This window comes from Pongo abelii, chromosome 1 (assembly GCF_028885655.2).
Source record: "Pongo abelii isolate AG06213 chromosome 1, NHGRI_mPonAbe1-v2.0_pri, whole genome shotgun sequence".
NCBI classification, from domain to species: domain Eukaryota; kingdom Metazoa; phylum Chordata; class Mammalia; order Primates; family Hominidae; genus Pongo; species Pongo abelii.
The window spans coordinates 65759924-65778584 of record NC_071985.2 but is presented as its reverse complement, the minus strand read 5'-3'; the positions used below and the strand labels follow the sequence as shown (position 1 = coordinate 65778584).

General features: G+C 36.4%; 2 protein-coding genes across 4 annotated transcripts in view; one reads left to right on the top strand and one right to left on the bottom strand.

Moving 5' to 3' along the window:
* Window positions 1-2274, bottom strand: part of COLGALT2 (collagen beta(1-O)galactosyltransferase 2) — a 121945-nt gene extending 119671 nt beyond the window's left edge. Inside the window, exon 1 of the mRNA XM_063725314.1 lies at window positions 2158-2274. The gene's annotated coding sequence lies outside the window, so the exon portion shown is untranslated. The remainder of the gene's footprint in view (window positions 1-2157) is intronic.
* TSEN15 (tRNA splicing endonuclease subunit 15) overlaps window positions 2254-18661 on the top strand; it is a 43836-nt gene continuing 27428 nt past the window's right edge. The window contains exons 1-3 of one of the 3 annotated variants that reach the window (XM_054524316.2): window positions 2254-2453; window positions 4888-4969; window positions 5262-5396. In XM_054524316.2, the coding sequence (XP_054380291.1) occupies window positions 2319-2453; window positions 4888-4969; window positions 5262-5396 (352 nt within the window). In that variant the 5' untranslated portion in view covers window positions 2254-2318. Of the gene's footprint in view, window positions 2454-4887; window positions 4970-5261; window positions 5398-18661 lie in introns of all 3 variants that reach the window. The other 2 variants (XR_008511050.2, XM_009240151.4) reach the window with 2 other exon arrangements.

The window sequence follows — 18661 nt, the reverse complement described above, 5'->3', positions numbered from 1 at the left end:
TCATATGAACTGATTTGGATCTTTAGGAGTCAGAGAGATTTATTCACTTCCAATCACTTGAATTCGTGTCAGTGTTTCATACTTCAATGACCCTATTAATTTCAGTGCCATTTTCTTCTTTCGGGCTTAGCAGCTGCTTTGTAGTGGCAAAGGTTCATTCAAATGTAATGTATTTGAGGGCAACATATGAATCTTCATGTGTGGCTTTACATTTCATTCAATAATAGATGCCCTTCTTTTCCCTGTGTATGGTGTGTTATTTCTTTTGATGCATTCAAGCTTTTCTCTTTATTTTTTTGACTTTCAATAGTTTTATTACAATGTAGACTTCTTTGTGTTTATTTTAGTTGCTGTATATTTAGCATTTTGTACTGGTAAATGTGTTTTTCATCAAATTTGGGGAAATTCTGGCCATCACTCTTTCTTCAAAAATTTTTTCTGTCCCTTTTTTTTCTACTTCTGTTTACATGCATGTTGGATTGTCTGACATGTAGCAAATCTCTGTGGGTCTACTCACTTTTTAAAGATAATTTTTCTCTTTGTTGTTTACTTTTAATAATTTCTATTGCTCTATCTTCAAGTACTCTACTTTTTCTTTTGTAATTTTTTTTGGCTGTTAAATTCACCCAGTGAATTTTTTATTTCTAAAATTATAATTTTCAATTTTCAGAATTTCCATTTGGTTTTAAAAATCTTTTTTTCTTTTTCTTTGCTGAGATTTTCTATTTGTCTCCTGAGATTTTCATTCATTGAAAACATGTTTTACTTCACTGAGGATAGTTATAATAGTCACTTTAAAAATCCTTATCTGTCAGTTTCAATATCTGATTCATCTCAGGGTTGATCTCTACAGTATGCGATCCATTTCCTTGAATTTCATATGTCAGATAGTTTTGGATAGTATTCTGGACTTTGTGAGTGTTAAGTGGAGAGTCTGGATTCTATTATTCTTCTCTGATGAGTGTTATTTCCTTTGTAGGTAATTTTTCCGGCTAGATTTTAACTGAAAACTCTCTCCCTTTTGGAGACAGCTCTGGTTTCAGTTCAGATCTTTTGTTTTTAACTGAGCTGCTGTGATTCTGTTTTGGGTGGTTCAGGATCTCTCAGAGATGTGGGTTGACAGTTTGGGGATCCACTCTCTGACTCCTTCCTTGGGATTTCTTAATCTCTTCAGAATTCAAAATTTTCTGTCTTCACTTTTCTGCTTCCCCAGATAAGAATAACTGATAAGTTTTATACATGCCCACCTGGTACTGCTGAGCCTGACTTCTGGACTGCACTTTGCCCCAAGCTAAATGCCAAAGAGAGGGGAATTTTCTTGTGGAGTTCCTGATCTTCAAGCAAGCTTGCCCTTCCTACCAGTCTGCTGTTCACATTTCAGTATATTCAGCTCTTTGTATTGTGTCCAAGTGGAGTTCCTGATCTTCAAGCAAGCTTGCCCTTCCTACAAGTCCACTGTTCACATTCCAGTATATTCAGCTTTTTGCATTGTGTCCAAGTTGTTTTCTGCTGGGGGATGGTCCACTAGGGTCTTAGTCTACCATGGTTGAAAACAGAAGTTGTGTCCTGCCTGGGACTTTGGATTTTGAGTCACCCTTGTCCTGGTCAATGCGATAGCCTCCTAACCAGTCCCTGTTTGTGTCCTTGCTCCCTCCAGTCTATCCTCAACATATCAGTCAGAGTGATCCTATGAAAACGTAACAGGAGCCTCCAATAGCTTCCCATTTCACTCACAGTAAATTAAAAAATACTTAAAATGTGCTACTCTGCCTGTCTGAAACTCCTCATCCTTGGCTTCCAGATCACATGCTTATGCTAGTTTGTATCTTACCTTTCTGAACACTCATTCAGCAACTCGTTGTTTCCTCTAATCCTGAAACGTGGGTCACCCTGAAAGTATGGTTCTACTTTAAAGTTCTATGCCAGGGCACTGAGTAAGGCTTTTCCCGTTCCCAGCAATCAGAAACCAGGACCCCACTGCTGAAGACGACGTATGTATCCCCCAACTTTCTCAGAGAGTTATCGGCAGCACTGACTTAAAGAGGATTAAGAGCTTCTGGGTGCAGGCTGCTCTTTAATATTTTTCACGCTAGAATTTGCTCAGATTTGAATAAACGCAGAGCGAAACTAGAGAGCGTTCGCGCAGGTTCTAGCTACCTTGGTCAAAAGGAGGGGCTGATGCAACTTTCCTCCCAGTTTCTGAGCCCTCTCGCACGGCAGCTGCGAGCCTCGGGGAAGCGGAACCCACAGGCGCGCGCGCCGCTGCTTCTGGCCGGGCGCGGGTTGTGGTGCACCACGGGAGCGCCGCACCGGCCGGCATGGAGGAGCGCGGCGATTCCGAGCCGACCCCCGGCTGCAGCGGCCTGGGTCCGGGCGGTGTTCGCGGCTTTGGCGACGGCGGCGGAGCTCCCTCGTGGGCCCCCGAGGACGCCTGGATGGGCACTCACCCTAAGGTCAGGAGGCGCGAGAGGAGCAGGGCGCCGTCCAGGCCCCTAACTCAGGCAGAACTCCCAGGCAGCTCGCTCTTTCTTCCTCAGTGGGAGAGCTGAGGACGCGCGCCACCCTCACCGAGGGGGAACGGTGTGCACAACTGCCAGCCTCAGGCAGCATCGGTTTTGTTTGTTTAAACAAGTTGCACTATCTGAATCCCCCAGCCAAAGCCATTCTGGAACTGAGAGCCAGACAGTAACTCCGCCCCTCTCAAGCCGGAGATCCCTAATAAGCGCTCCACTAGTTTTGCTGTCTAGGTAAATCCCCTTTGGGGGATAAATTTATTTAATCCTCACGGTAACCATGCAAGACAATTTGTGGGCGATGGATAAGATCTAGGGGTCCATAGTGATAAAGATTTAAGCACAGTCACGTTTACACTTAGCCTTGGGCCCAGAGTGCATCTTTATTTTGCAAAGGTGCAGTTTCCTAATATTTCAGATTTCTTCGAAAGTTTGAATAGGTTCTTGTTCAAAGCAGAGCTACTCACATTTTGCGTGTATTTTTCTAGATTAGCAGCAAGCGAGATCAAGATAGTCCCCTGCTTGCTTCTGCTTGAGACATTACTGCCTTGTACCAGTAAGGTTCCAAGCAGTGAACAGACTGCTTGGAGATGTGGGTTTTGTAAGAATCTCAAAAACTAGTCTCTACGGTACTTCAACAGAATTGCACTCTTCTGCTAGAGAGCAATAATTCATAATCATCTAAAAGCAGCCAAGAAAAAATTTGAAGGTATAAGTTTGAAGAGTTAACCTTTTTCAGCTTCTCTTGCTTAATTTTATCTTCCTACTCTGTCCCCTTCATCCTCCCAAAAGGTGAGAAAAATAAACAATAGCATGGAAATATTATTTAGTGCCCTTTTAGGGAAACAATAGCATGGAGAGGCAGCATATTGGTTAGGCGCATGAACTCAAAATCAGACTCAGTTTAAATCCTGATTCTGTCACTTATCAACCTTGTGATTTGGGACAAGTTGCTTGATCTTATTATGCCTTAGTTTCCTCACCTGAAAAATGGGGATATTAATAGTTCATACTTACTTATAGGGTTGCTACAGGATTAAATTAATGAATATTTGTAAGCCATTCAACATACAGAAAGCACTATATAAGTACTTAATAAGTGAAACACCAGTAACAACTTTTTAAAACCTTATCTAGATTTGGTGGTGTTATTCAGTTTGTATACTTGTAGATTGTTTTCTTTTTCAAGTTAATGGCTGTATACACCTTGACCATCAAATCTCCCCTTTTGATTTCTCTTCTTGAAAGATCAAATTAATTTTTAAAAGAAAAATAACAGAAGTAATAAAATAATAGGGGGTGTTTGTTTTTCCAATTTCACCTTTCTGTTAATTTAAAAATTATGTAGTTTCATTCAGTAAAATGGTACCAGATTTATTATCCCCAAATACACTTTTATTTTATTATTCTCCTGCTTAGAAATCCTCAGTGTTTCCATACTGATAAAATCACACATTTAGCTTGACCACCAAGGCCTTGTAACCTGGCTCAAAATTATGTTTTGGGTGTTATTTTCAAAACATGTTTCCTCCTGAACCTGTACAGTTACAGTGAAGCTGATGGGAGAATGTGACTTTAGACCTGTCCCCATGTAGGTCTGCTAATAATTCAACTCAGCATTAGCCCTGCATATCCACCTAGTCTCTGGCATAGCTGGGCAGCCTCAGAATTCTCCTGCAGGTGTAGGCCCCTGAAAAATATTCCCCTTATGCTGACCAGTAGTCTGAAAGAAGCAGCTTTCTCTAGTTCCTTGTCAATTCCTTTTAAAAAATCTACTCTTAAAGTGAGAAAGAGTGGGTGGAGAGGCTAGGACTGATACTCTAGCAGATTCTCTCCATATGCAAATAAGAGGCTAGGGAAATACACAGTATCCACTAACATGTCCCAACACAAATTTTATTAAAAAGGTTTCTCTATTGCTGGCAGATAGGTTTCTTTACAGGCCCTTGAATGTATGTGGCTTAATCCCACCTTTGTGTAATTACCTGCAGTATTACTCTACTTCTGCACTTACTTAAATCATAATGTTCTTCTGTGCTCAAATTGTATCCCATCCCACCTCTGCTATAAAGCTTTTACCAGTCCCTCTGAGTAGAGCTCTTCTGACCTGCTGTGTCATGTTTTTTATTCCATTTACATGGTTTTTAATCACTTACAGTCATATATTGTTACTTGCCTAACAATTTTAAGTGTGCATGTATTTAACAATTGCAAGTTCTTTAGAGACAGAGATAAGATCTTATATTGCCTTTTAACTTCCACTATACCTAGAAGAATTTTATAGATTATATATGCTTGATGACTACTTGATGATTGGAAGAAAATATTAAATAATTTTTCCTTCTCAATTTGACAATTATATTTTAATTTTCAGTATTTAGAAATGATGGAATTAGATATAGGAGATGCCACCCAAGTTTATGTAGCATTCTTGGTTTACCTGGACCTCATGGAAAGTAAGTTGTTTGTTTATATTGTTTTGTTATTGGGACTGTGGTAGGGATTTGGGGGGTTGGATTGGGATATAGCATTCTTAACATAATAAGCAATCTTTTATGCATTTGCTGTTAATTTTGCAATTTATTTATTTACATTGGGAATTACTGAGTAACGGAAACTACTAGAAAAGCAAAGACAGGAGGTAGTGTTGTGAGTGATATTTGCTCAGCTGAGTATTAGGTAGAAGTTTGGAGTTTTTATTTTTTGTATTTAATAAACATTATTGTCCATTCAATGATGCTCTTTCAGGCAAAAGCTGGCATGAAGTAAACTGTGTAGGATTACCAGAACTCCAGCTCATCTGCCTTGTTGGTACTGAGATAGAAGGGGAGGGGTTACAGACTGTGGTGCCTACCCCCATCACTGCTTCCCTCAGCCATAACAGGTGAGCAGGTGATTTTGGTCTAAGTTCCTTTCCTAAGTAAAGCAGTAGGAAACATTAAACATAGTGATATAATATTTTTAAGGAAATTTAGGATACAGGGTTCATAGCTTTACTCTTGGCTATTTGAGGAATAAGTTAAATATGAGTGTTGTATTCGGCCATTCTTGCATTGCTATAAAGAAATACTTGAGACTGAGTAATTTCTTAAAAAAAAAACAGAGGTTTAAGTGGCTCATAGTTCTGAAGGCTTTACAGTAAGCATGGTGCTGGCATCTACTTGGCTTCTAGGGAGGCCTCAGGAAGCTTATAATCATGGAGGAAGTTCGTGAAGCAAGAGCAGGCACATCATATGGCAAAAGCAGGAGTGAGAGAGAGTGTTGAGGGGGAGGTTCCACACACTTGTAAATGACCAGATCTCACGAGAACTCATTGTCCTGAAGACAGCACCTAGCCATGAAGGATTTACCCCTATAACCCAAACATCTCCCACCAGGCCCCACCTCCAACATTGGGGATTACAGTTCAACATGGGATTTGGGCAGGAACAAATATACAAAGTATATCAAACATTCAACAAGTATTTATTTAGCGTTTACTCTATGGTCAGTACTTTTTCAGAGGCAGTATGTATGGTAGAAATATTTATATTCTTGGTAAGGAAGCAAGACCATTACATATGAAATAACAGATGTTATAAGATGTACCATGTAATACAAATTATACTTTATATAGGAGTTGGTGAAAAGCATGATTAACATGCAAGCTGAAATCAAATTTTCACGTAGCTTTTTTTAAAAGCTTTAACAAAAAGACTTTTTTTTAGGACCTTTTTTTAAAAAGCTTAGGTACACAGCATTGGATTAAACATGTCTTTGTTTCATGACATACTCTCATTATTAGTTCATGCTTGGTTTTTATTTATTTACTTAGTTATTTTTAATAATGTAATAAGTATCTCTGTACCCATCACCCAAAGCAAAACTAGATTCTTGACAATAACTAACATCTAATCTTACAAGTCCCTTCCTTAACGTGCTTTCACTGACCTGAGGTAACTGTCATTCTGAATTCCACATACACTGGGAATTTTTAAATTTTAGATGTTTTTAACTTTAATTTAAAAATCTTATCTTTTAAGGCTGACCTTCCTTATACACTTAATATTATATTGCTAAAATTCATCCGTTCTTGTGCATTTTTTGAGCTGCCACATAACATTCCATTGTGTGATTATACCACCATTTTCATATCCACTCCCTCGATGATGGAGTATTGCTGATGTTTAACTTTAGGAGATAATTTCAAACTATTTTCAAAGTGGTTGCCTCAATTTACTTTTCACCTGCAGCGTAAATAAGATCCTTTGGAGCTATATTGTCTCTCACATTTAGTATTGTCAGACTTTTAAATTTTTGCCAACAGAATGGATTATTCTCATTGTGGTCTTAATTTACATTTCCCTTATTACTCATAATACTGAATATTTCTTTATATATGTATTATTTATAAGAAATATCTGTTCATATCTTTTGCCTGTTGGGTTGCTTTTAGTTTTCTCATTGACTTGTGTGAATTCTTTATATATTCTTGACCGTAATAGTTTTTTGATTCTGTTTTCCAGTTTTTAAATCTGTCTTTCACTGTCTTAAGATGTTTTTCAATGAATAACAGTTCTTAATTTGAATATAATCATATTTATCCATCTTTTATAATCAACATCTTTGTGTCTAGTTTAAGAAATATTTTCTATCTAGTGGTCTAAAAAATACTCACTTATATTTTCACTAAGAGTTCTATTGTTCTTGTTGTTTTTAGTGGTGTGAGAGGAGGTTAGGGATACCATTGTCATGTGGATAACCACTTTTTCTACCTCCATTTACTGAATAGTCCCTCCTTTCCTCACTATCTGACATATCACTTCTGCTATTTTCCAAAGTTCCAAACATGCATTAATTTGTTTCTGGGTTCTCTATTACATTCCATTAGTCAGTTTATCTGTCCTTTTGCCAGTACAACATCTCTTAATCACTTGCTTCGTAAGAAGTCTTGGTATCTGGTTAGCAAGCCTCCCTTACGCATTTCTTTTTTAGAAGCTGTGGCAGGCAGCTTCAAAGATGGCTTCTTCTAATTCTGGTATTCACTCCCTTATGTAACTCTCTTCCCTTGAGTGTGACCTGGACTCAGTGACTTCTTTCTAATGAATAAAATTTGGCAAAAATGATGGGATGTCACTTCTAAGATTAGGTTACAAAAGACGGTGGCTTCTATCTTGGGCACTCTCTCTTGCTTGCTATAAAGGAAGCCAGCTGCCACGTGAGCTGTCCTACAGAAAGTCTGAAAATAGAAAAGAGATGGCAATTGTTGATGGAGCAAGATTCTTGAGAGATGAGGAAGGATGGATTCAAGAGGATAGTGGAAGAGAGTAATACTGAGCATGTAAAAGGGAGCTGTAAACCTCTGAGAGTGGGGTATGGGAAGAATGAACAAATGAAAACACAGCTCTATTTGGGTGGCATATAAGTAGGGAAAAGAGCAGAGCCTCTTACATTCCAGCATGAATACCGTTGATGAATACTTATATTTTTTCTAGCTGACTATGACTGAATACATAGCAGTCTAGTAGAAAGAGCCCCAGACTATAAAGTCTTAAGACCTGGGTTCTAGTCTTGGGACTGACACTTAACATTTTGTTTGATGTTTAGCAACACACCTAGTTTCTTTGGGTTTCAGTTTCCTTGTCTTTTGTTGTTGTTGAGGGATTTAGATTACCAGTACATGCAAGATCCCTTCTAAATTAAAGCTGCTGTAACTGGTTATTTTCATTGTGCATATTTCATAAAGCCATATTAAACTAAATTTGCAGATTTCTATGAAGTATTTTTTGTATTTATGATTTCATAATGAGAATTGTTTTTTAATATGTCAGTCTATTCATGTGCTTCTTTGAGAAGCTCCTTACTGTGGAGTTTTTTCTGTGTTTGAGAATTACAAATAGTTGTTAGCATTGACATCAGATTTAATCACTAGTACTTTCCGGTTTTTACTAGCATGATTTCTAAGCCATCCTATATCCAAGAGTCTTAATTCATTCCTCAGAACTCATTACTTATGTCTTTTAATTACTGTAACAAATATTGTCCTAGCTAGTATTAATGTTATATTATTTGTTTGGACAAGGAGCTACTATTTGAAATTAACCTGCATTTATTCCTAAAAAATAAAATTAATGAAAGCAATAGCCTATTTTAATCAAAATCATTTCATAAGTCTAGAAGTACAAATTTGTTTCCATTGTTAATTTCTAGTATTTTCCAAGTGGTAATTAATGCTTTTCTAGCTTGAATGGCTAAAGCTTGTTTTCTTCTTCAAGTAGAATTAGTTGGAATGATAATTTGGTAAGGCATTTTGGTGCTCTTGCATTTAATAACTGAGAGAGCTTAAATCTTTATGTCTTGTTTTTATATAAATATTCTTAACTATATTATGCAGTAGAATACTAATATAGAATATAGCACAAATGAGGCCTGATACATACAAGATTTATGCCTTTTAGTACATAACATTTTCTCAACTCAAACTATGCAAATAACTTTTTAACAAATGGAAATGTGTGTGTGTATATGTATGTATGTGTGATTTCATTACTCAGTCTTTAACAGGGCAGTCTTTTAGGTAGTAGGCATACTTTTATCTATTTTTACTTTTAGTGTATTTTATAATATAAAATGTTATATATCTAACAGTAATGCTGCAATTCCAGCCTTTCATAGTTAATGTGGGAATTTTTTTGTGTTAGTAACACAGAGAAGAAAATGATTGATGTTGAGTCTCTGATAACCTTGTATAGCAAAGAAATTCATTGGGACATGTCCTAAAAGTATTTGTTGGGAAGATGTGAGGGTAACTCATCATGAAAGAAAAAATACTTTTTATTTAAGACAGAAAACAGCTTTTACTTATTCAGTGATGAAACATCTACATACATTAATGATTCTGTTTTCACTTTTAAATATTATTATTTGTCAGACAATATTGCTTGGGCTTTTTGGTCTTAACAATTATTTATTGAGTGACTCTTATGTGTCAGGCAATGATCTAGGTGCTGGGGATACCATGATAACAAATACTTTCATGACATCCTCATGAAAGTAGTATTCTAGCACTGAATATTTGCTTAGAAAATACATTTTTTTTTTTAGTAATTCTTGGATGGAATCTAAAAAAACAGAATTGCCCTTTGTTCAGATATTTAATTGAATGTGTGATTTGGAACTGCCTTCACTTATTTTGTAGCTAGATAACTGAATAACAAGTATTATGGAGTACTGATAAGTAGTTTAACAGGGATATGTACAAAATTATGTCAAAACCCAGAGGAAGGACAGGAAAAGTCTCTTTAGCCAGTAAGAGACCATGGTTTAGTAGGGCAACTGCAAGTAATTAAGCGTGACTGCCTACCTAGCATGGTGTCTAGTCAGAGTAGATGTCTAGTAATATTCCTTAAGGCAGCAAATGAATAAATGAATAAATAAAATTTCAGAGAAAAGAGGGAAAGGATGGAAAATTAGATGGGAAAGTTTGTTTAGATTATGAAGGCCATCATTGTTTTTACTTTTTTGCTATTACTAATGGTATTCTAATGAATAGCCTTGTGAGTACCTCCTTGTACTCATGTATGAGAGTTTTCCTAAGAATAGCTGGGACATTTATACCTTTACACCTTCTTTTTTTTTTTTTTTTTTTTTGAGACGGATTCTGGCTCTGTCGCTCAGGCTGGAGTGCAGCGGCACAATCTTGGCACACTGCAGTCTCCACCTCCCAGGTTCAAGTGATTCCCCTGCTTCAGCCTCCTAAGTAGCTGGGATTATAGGCATGCACTACCACGCCCAACTAATTTTTTGTGTTTTAGTAGAGACAGGGTTTTACCTTACTGGCTAGGCTGGTCTCGAACTCCTGACCTCAAGTTATCTGCCTGCCTTGGCCTCCCAAAATTCTGGCATTACAGGTGTGAGCCACTAGGCCTGTCCTATCCCTTCATCTCTACTGGTTATTGCTAAATTGTTTTCAAAAGGATTATTACCAGTTTACACTTCCACTTGCAATGTGTAAGTTTTCACAGACTGGGAGAGGATTTATAGCATGTGCATAACTGACAGGTTAATTTAGAATTAGCTTCTGTGACTTCAGAAAAAAAATTCCAATGGGAAACATGGGTAAGGAATATGAACAGGCAACTCACAGAAGAGGAACTCAAATGCTCAAATATGTTTGTAAATGAAGGAATTACAAATATAAAATGTGTTTGTCTATGGTTTGTCTTAACTTTGAAGAAGACTTGCAGACAGTTTGTTTTTATTGTTTGACAGAAATAAGGTACTGTTTAATGGGGAACTTTTGAACAGAATTACAGCTAGCACTTAGAGAGTCTTTGAACAATCTAGGAAAAGGAGCTCCCTCTCGACATACAAAGAAAAATGTCTCTTCACTAAGGTTCAAGGCTTGGCGAACAGTGAAGGCCAGATTTTAGATCCACTTGTGCCAGGCACCCTTGGGCAAAGCACAATCTGCATATCTGTACATGATGCCCTGCCCCTGAAGCATGTCTATGGAGTCTTAGGTTTCCACAAAGAACACTGTGAAAATTACTGCTAAATGGGTGGTGTCATTGAAGGGCTTTAAGCAAGGAAGTGAGACTATTGTTTATTCTATGTGGTTTTAAGAATACTTTGCATTTGCAGAGAATGTTACAGAATTTCAAAGTATTTCAAAATATTTTTACAAGTAGACTTTCATTAAATCAGCACCAAAATCCCTAGTGGTATACAGGGTGTTTGTTTTATTCTAACTTTACATACAAAAAGCTGAGGTTAAAAGTATATTTTTATTTGTACCCCTACTTTTTCCAAAAGATAATAAAAGATTAAATGAGCTGTACCACAGTCTCAGTTAGCCTCACAGCTATTAGAGTTTCTCTTGCTTTATTGGTTTTTAAAAAGATTTTATTGTAAATGAAACTAGATACGGAAAACCACACAATACCAATGTATAAATTAATGAGTTATAAGGCAACCATCTAGAACTCTTGTAATTATAACTAAGTCAAGAAATAGAACTTTTCTAGGTACCCCACAAACTTTTCAATGTGCCCCATCCCAATCATAATCTTTCTTCCCCCAAAAAATAGCCATTATTCTTTCTTTTATAATAATAATGGGCTTTGGCCCATATATTGTTCCCAGGACCTCTTAGCGCTAATTTGTCTTTTGACTCTCACTCAAGAAAGAATGTTGGAATATCACTGGTGAGACTGATAATTTTATCAGGAATATTAGTTTTATGTTTAAAAATACCCTGCCAACTTTAGTACTCTATTGTTAGAAACAAATTACTTGCCACATACTATACAACCAACCTCAGCACACCAGTTGTAAATCACCATTTTAGACTGTGTTTCTTAGCTGCTTGAATATAGTGCTTTAAAAAATGCTTTGTATTCCTCAAAAAACCTTAAATAACATTTTTATTAGTAGGAGAGTTGGGTAGCATACATAGCTGTAGAGCCAGAGGAGTTGGCAGTTTGCTGGAGCTGCAATTTCTTATTATTTACAAAGAGCATATAGCACATAAGGCCTGATAACTGTCTCTTTTATTGAAGGAGACAAATTTTATAATCTGTTGTTTGTAAAACTGGACCAAACTCTGTCATTTACATAGTTAACTACAACTTAGTTATAAAATATTTCCCTAGTGATGACAAATAGTCCCACTGTTTCAGTCAACACTTGACTGTTATGTGGCGGAGTGGTATGTATATTTATATGGTTTATTATTTATTTTATGGTGTATATGTATTTTCTGCCTCCTTAAAAGGTAATTGTTCTAGGGAGTGTTTAATGTTATATCTGTGTGCTTTTCTAAGAATGCCTGAACAATTTTTAGTGTTTGCTTCCCACTTACTTTCCCAGGCTTTAGACCTGGTGATTTTGTTTACATACTTTCTGGCAAGAGTGTCGACAGATTCCATTACAGGGTAAATGTGTATTTGAATGACTGTGAGTGAATGCATTACTTTGAGCACAAGTACGGTTTGTGATTAGCGTTTTCTGTAAAGCAGTTATATATGATATGTGATCACAGTTAAAACACTTTGTCATACTTTTCAAGTTTCAGAAGGTCTTGTGTGTAATAGTCCTTATGAAAATATTGATTTAATGTTATTTCCTGATCTGTAATGGGAGAATAAAATTGATAAAGTGCCCATTTCTGATTATCTAGTGGGAAAATTTTGCTGATGGAGTATCAAGTAATTAATTGCTAGTGTTTCTTGTTTCTCTCATCTAAAAATACTTACTAAAGCTAATGTAAAATAATTTTTAGTTTGCATTATAATGCCATATTAAGTTGTATATTTGCATGGTATCCATATGGAGAGTACTCTAGATTGTTTCTTTGCTAAATTGAATCTAAGGAATACATGAAGCAACTTTGGTAAATGACTGTAGAGGTACAGTTTGCTCAGACACAGCAATAGTATGAAATCATATTCCTAGATACACACAGATGAAAGAGATCTGATGGATTTAAAGATGAGACAACAAGAGGAATACTAACTAAAACTAGTGACCTATCTTTTTCAGAGCTAAGATTGCAAATGAAGTCAAATTTATGTTCAGATAGCCTGATTAGCTTCACTTTGGACCACCTTGGGTCCGTTGGTATTTATTGAGCGCCCTAAATTGTAGAAGTATACTATACTTAAATTAGGATAATAGTATTACAATTTTCTGTAATAGTAGTAGTACTACAGGTAGTTGCAAATGGGAAAATATCTTAAGTGACTTATACAGGGACTCAAATTATAAGGGAACAAAATGGTTTTCTAGTCTTTAACTACTGGTAGGGTTTTGTTTGTTTGTTTGTTTTTCCCCCTCATAGACCCTATGTCACCACCCAATTCTAATGTAAATTTTGTTTCTTCAGTAAGATACAAGAGGTGGGAAAACCTTAGTTGACATATTTTAAGCTCATCTTTGGTTATATGTAAGTTAAAAAAAAAAGCTGAGCGAAGTGAAATGTCTTATACAATTATAAAATCCAGGCACAGTTAAGATACAGCTTTCTGAAACTATTAATCTCCTTTTTTTTCCCCAAAGGATTGTAGTTCCTTCCTTAGTAATATGTGAATCATTCGTCTTTTCAAACCTGACTAAATTATAAATGGTTCTTTCTTCTCAGTGTCAGAGAAAAATAGTGGATGGGAGAATGGAGCCTCTCCCATCCCCATTTTGTTCTCCTAGGACCACAAATAGTGGCATTTCTTTTGTTGTTATTGTTTCATGGCAGTTGGTAACCTTTCTAAATTGAATACACTCAGCCATCTTATCTGAGACAAAAATATTTCAAAAGTTCTTCTTGGCATCTGCATGTTACTTGAGAAGTTTAGAAAAAGATATAAACATTCCATATACCAAATTGCTCCTCTGCAAGCTTAGCTACCATGAAGCTAAAAGTCTAAGAGCTTTTAAAAGTTGGTTTGAATAAAATTATTTTGGCAAGAGTATTGTACAATTAAAGGAATTTATGCCTTAAGAGAAGTGAAAATAATTCTGTGCACATTAGAAATGAATGTCAGAGCCAAAGTTAGGATTCCTAGCCTGTGTTGATTTGCTTAATCTGATGCTTAGCTTATTAATGCATATCATATCCTATTTCCCTCAATGTTGTTTTCAAAAGAATGTACTCTCTTTTCCTCATACATTGAATCCGATGAATTTTAGTTATTTTTTCTTTGTCAGAATTAATTTTTCCCAGTATAGCTTTTAAAGACTGTCAATAGTAATTTTTCTTTTTTTAAAGGACATGATTACTTTAAAGAACATTTTGTTAGCTGTTTGTATTATCACAGCAGTAACCCAGATAATATAAATGGATGAATTATTTATTTTTAAATCCATTGCCTTCGTGTTTTCATGGGGAGAAGAAAAAAACTAATATTTTAAAACCCTGAGATGTGTAGGGAAAATTAAAAATTTATTTACTGTTCTTACCCATCACTAAAAATGTTATAAATGTATTTGATTATACTTTTTATTTAAATATAATGAATATAAACATAATTATATACTACCTAGAGGCAAAATTTGGTTTTAGGATAGAATAAAAAGGTGAATTGCAAATTATTCCAGTATTTTCTAAGTTGCTTATTTATTTATTGGCTGCCTGGGCTTATGGGGTACAAAATATTATAGACTTTGCCTACAAGATGCTAACAGTCTGGAGCTGAGATGGACAGTCATTTACATCCAGTGTGATAAACGTAATGACAGATATGTACAGGGTACTGAGGAAGACCACAGAGGGAGGAGACCTAACTTCGACTGGTGGGATAAAGAGATGAGAGAGTCTGGGAAAACTTACTGGAGGACAAGATGTTTGAAATGTGCAAGAACAAGGAACAAGGATGGGAATGGATGCCCTGTTTAAAGTAATAACATGAGCAAGGTATTGAGGGCTGAGAGGGCCTGAAATTTGCCAATAGTTCATTATGACTGGGTATGTAGTAATGGCAGAGAGAGTACCTGCCTGCAGTTGGTGAGAAAGCCCTAGATTGGTGTGGCATGGGTGGAGAAGGAGTGAGTATGTGTGATACAAGAGAGATGGGAATGATGGGAAAAGGAGGGGAGGAAAGGAGAGACAGACATAGAAAAAATATGAAAAAACAAACAAACAAACAGACAGCTCTCCTCCTGGGAAGTAACAGTTCAGGAGAAGCAACCTCTTAAGGATTAAGGAAGTCAAAGGTAAGAGAAAGTTAAATCAAGAGTTTTGCCGCTACAAAATCTGTAGAAAATCCTGAAACAAAGGTGGGAAAATTATTTGAGTCAGAATATTAGGAATTGTAATGCTTGTTTCTGTTTTCTGTAATGGATACCAGTGACAGTGTGCAAATCTGTGAGGATATAGATGTTTAGCTATTAATGCAAGAACCTAATTTGGGGATTTGAGGAGGTTAAGTAACTAGGGCTTAGTCATCTGAGCTTTTCTCTTCATTATACTCACTCCCTAAGCAGCCTCATCTGGTTCTAAGGTTTTAAATATCATCGATATACTGATGACTCCCAAATTTTTATCTCCATCTCAACCTCTTCCATGAACCTCAGACTCATATATGTAACTGCCTACTTGACATCTCCACTGCAGTCTAAAAAAGGCATCTCAAATTAGCATGTCCAAAAAGAAATCTTGATTTGCTCCTATACTTTCTCCTTCTGTAGTTTTCTTTATGTCAATAAATGGCAACTCTATTCATTCTGAAGCTCAGGCCAAAACCTTAGAGTCATTTAAAATGTATACACACACACACACACACACACACACACACACACTTTATTTTTTAGACCAATTTTAGATTTACAGAAAAAATTGAGCAGATAGTACAGATTTCCCATCTAAGTCCCAGTCCAGCACAGTGTTTCCCCTATTATTAACATCCTTGTGTTAGTATGGTACATTTGTTACAATTAACCAATATTCATACATTATTAGTATTATTAACTGAAATTTGTCATTTACGCTAGGGTTTATTCTTTTTATTGCACAATTCTATGGATTTTGACAAATGCATAATGTCATGTATTCATCATCACATACAGAATAGTTTCAGTAATATAAGCATACCCTATGCTTCATTTATTCATCCCTCTCTTCACCCCCAAACACACCACTGGCTGCCACTGAACTTTTTACTTTCTGTGTTGTTTTGCCTTTTCCAGAATGGCATATAGCTGGAATTATACAGTATGTAGCCTTTCAGACTGGCTTTCACTCAGCAATATGTATCCTTGCTAGCATGGCATTTTGGGTTTTAGCTACCCTAGTGGGCACACAATGGCATCTCATTGTTCTTTTAACTTCTTGCAATTTCCTAATGACATATGATGTTGAGCATCTTTTCATATGCTTATTTGCCACCTGTATATCTCCTTTGGTGAGGTGTCTGTTTAGATTTTTTGCCCATTTTTAAATTGGGTTTTCTTTTTGATAAGTTTCAAGACTTCCGTGTATATTTTGAATGCAAGTCCTTTATCAGATATGTGTTTTACAAATATTTTCTCCCAGTCCATGTCTCATATTTTCATTCTCTTAACACTGTCTTTTTCAGAACAGAAGTTATAAATTTTAATAGAATCTGATATAATTTTTTTCCTGGATCATGCTTTTGGTATTTTATCTAAAAACTCATCACCAAATCCAAGGCATCCTATTTTGTCTTCTAGAAGTTTTATAGTTTTGCATTTCACATTAAGGTCTGTGATCCATTTTGAGTTAATTTTTATGAAGGATATAAGGTCAGTGTTTAGATTGATTTTTTCCAGGTGAATATCCAGTTACTCTACCACCATTTGTTGAAAAGATGTTTCTTTCTTCATCAAATTGCCTTTGTTTTTTTTTGTCAAAGATCAATTGACTGTTTATGTGGGTCAATTCTGAGCTCTCTATTCTATTCCATTGACCTATTCATCTATTCCTTAACCAATACCACATGATCTTGATTACTATAGCTTTATAATAGGTCTTTTTTTTTTCTTTATGCGATTTTTTTGAGACAGGGTCTCACTCTGTTGCCCAAGTTGGAGTGGAGTGGCACGATCTCAGCTTACTGCAACCCGGTCCGCCTCCTGGGTTCAAGCAATTCTCATGCCTCAGCCTCTCGAGTAGCTGGGACTACAGGCGCATGCCACCACACCTTGCTAATTTTTGCATTTTTAGTAGAGACAGGGTTTTACCATGTTGGCCAGGCTGGTCTCAAACTCCTAACCTCAAGTGATCCACCTGCCTTACTTAGCCTCTTAAAGTGCTGGGGTTACAGGTGTGAGCCACTGTGCCCGGCTTGTAATAGGTCTTAAAGTCAGATAAAATCAGTCCTCTCACTTTGTTCTTTAACATTTTGTTGGATATTCTAACTCTTTTGCCTTTCCATATCAATTTTAGAATCAGCTTGTCAATATCTACAAAGCAACATGCTGGGATTTTGAATGGGATTGCACTTACTGTAGATCACATTGAGAAGAATTGGTATCCAGGAACATGGACTATCTCTCCATTTGTTTAGATCTCCTATGATTTCTTTCATCAGAGTTTTACAGTTTTCCTCACATAGATCCTATAAATATTTTGTTAGATTTATACCTAAATATTTATCTTTTATGATGCTAATGTAAATGGTGTTTTGTTTTTAATTTCGAGTTCCAATTGTTTATTGCTGGTATATAGGAATACAGTGGACTTTTGTATATTATCCTTGTATCCTGTAACCTTGCTATAATCTCTTAGTTTTCATTCTTCCATTTTCTCATACCCCCAAATTAATTTATCAGTAAACCCTGTCAATTCCTTAAAATTACATCCAGAATCTGTCCATTTCTTACCACTTACACTACAACTGTTACCACTCTGGCTTAAGCTGCTATTATCTCACCTCCTGGACCTACTAAGTGGTCCTCCTTTAAAACACTTGATATATTAATGCTACTCAACATATTTCATATTTGGTTTTCTTTGATTATCTACTGTCTGTTTTCCTCCACTAGAAAGTAAGTTCCCTGAAAGTGAGAACTTTTTTTTGTTTATTGGTATATCCCTGGGGTCTAACCTGGTACCTGGTACATGGTGCTAAGTAAGTATTTGTTGAAAGATTGGGTAAGCTATCTTAGGCTACTGTGTTCCTGCAGCAGAGACTTCCTAATTAATACCTTAAAGAACATAAGAATATACTGTAAGCAACCTTTTAAGAGTTTCCAAAAAATTAGAATGTCTGCAAAATCTGCCAGGCACAGTGGCTCACGCCTGTAGTCCCAGCACTTTGGGAGGCTGAGGTGGGCGGATCACCTGAGGTCAGGAGTTTGATACCAGCCTGGCCAACATGGCGAAACCCCATCTCTACTAAAAATACAAAAAATTAGCTGGGTGTGGTGGTGTGTGCCTGTGGTCCCAGCTACTTGGGAGGCCTAGTGAGGCAAGAGAATCGCTTGAACCCAGGAGGTGGAGTTTGCAGTGAGCCAAGATCACACCACTGCGCTCCAGCCTAGGTGACAGAGCGAGACTCTCTCTCAAAAAAAAAAAAAAAAAAATATATATATATATATATATATATATTTATATATGTACATACGTATGTATCTGCAAAATCCATCCACTTGCAGGATTTATCACCATTTTCCATGCTTTGCATTGTAACCTGCCAATGTTATGAATAGCCTCTTTA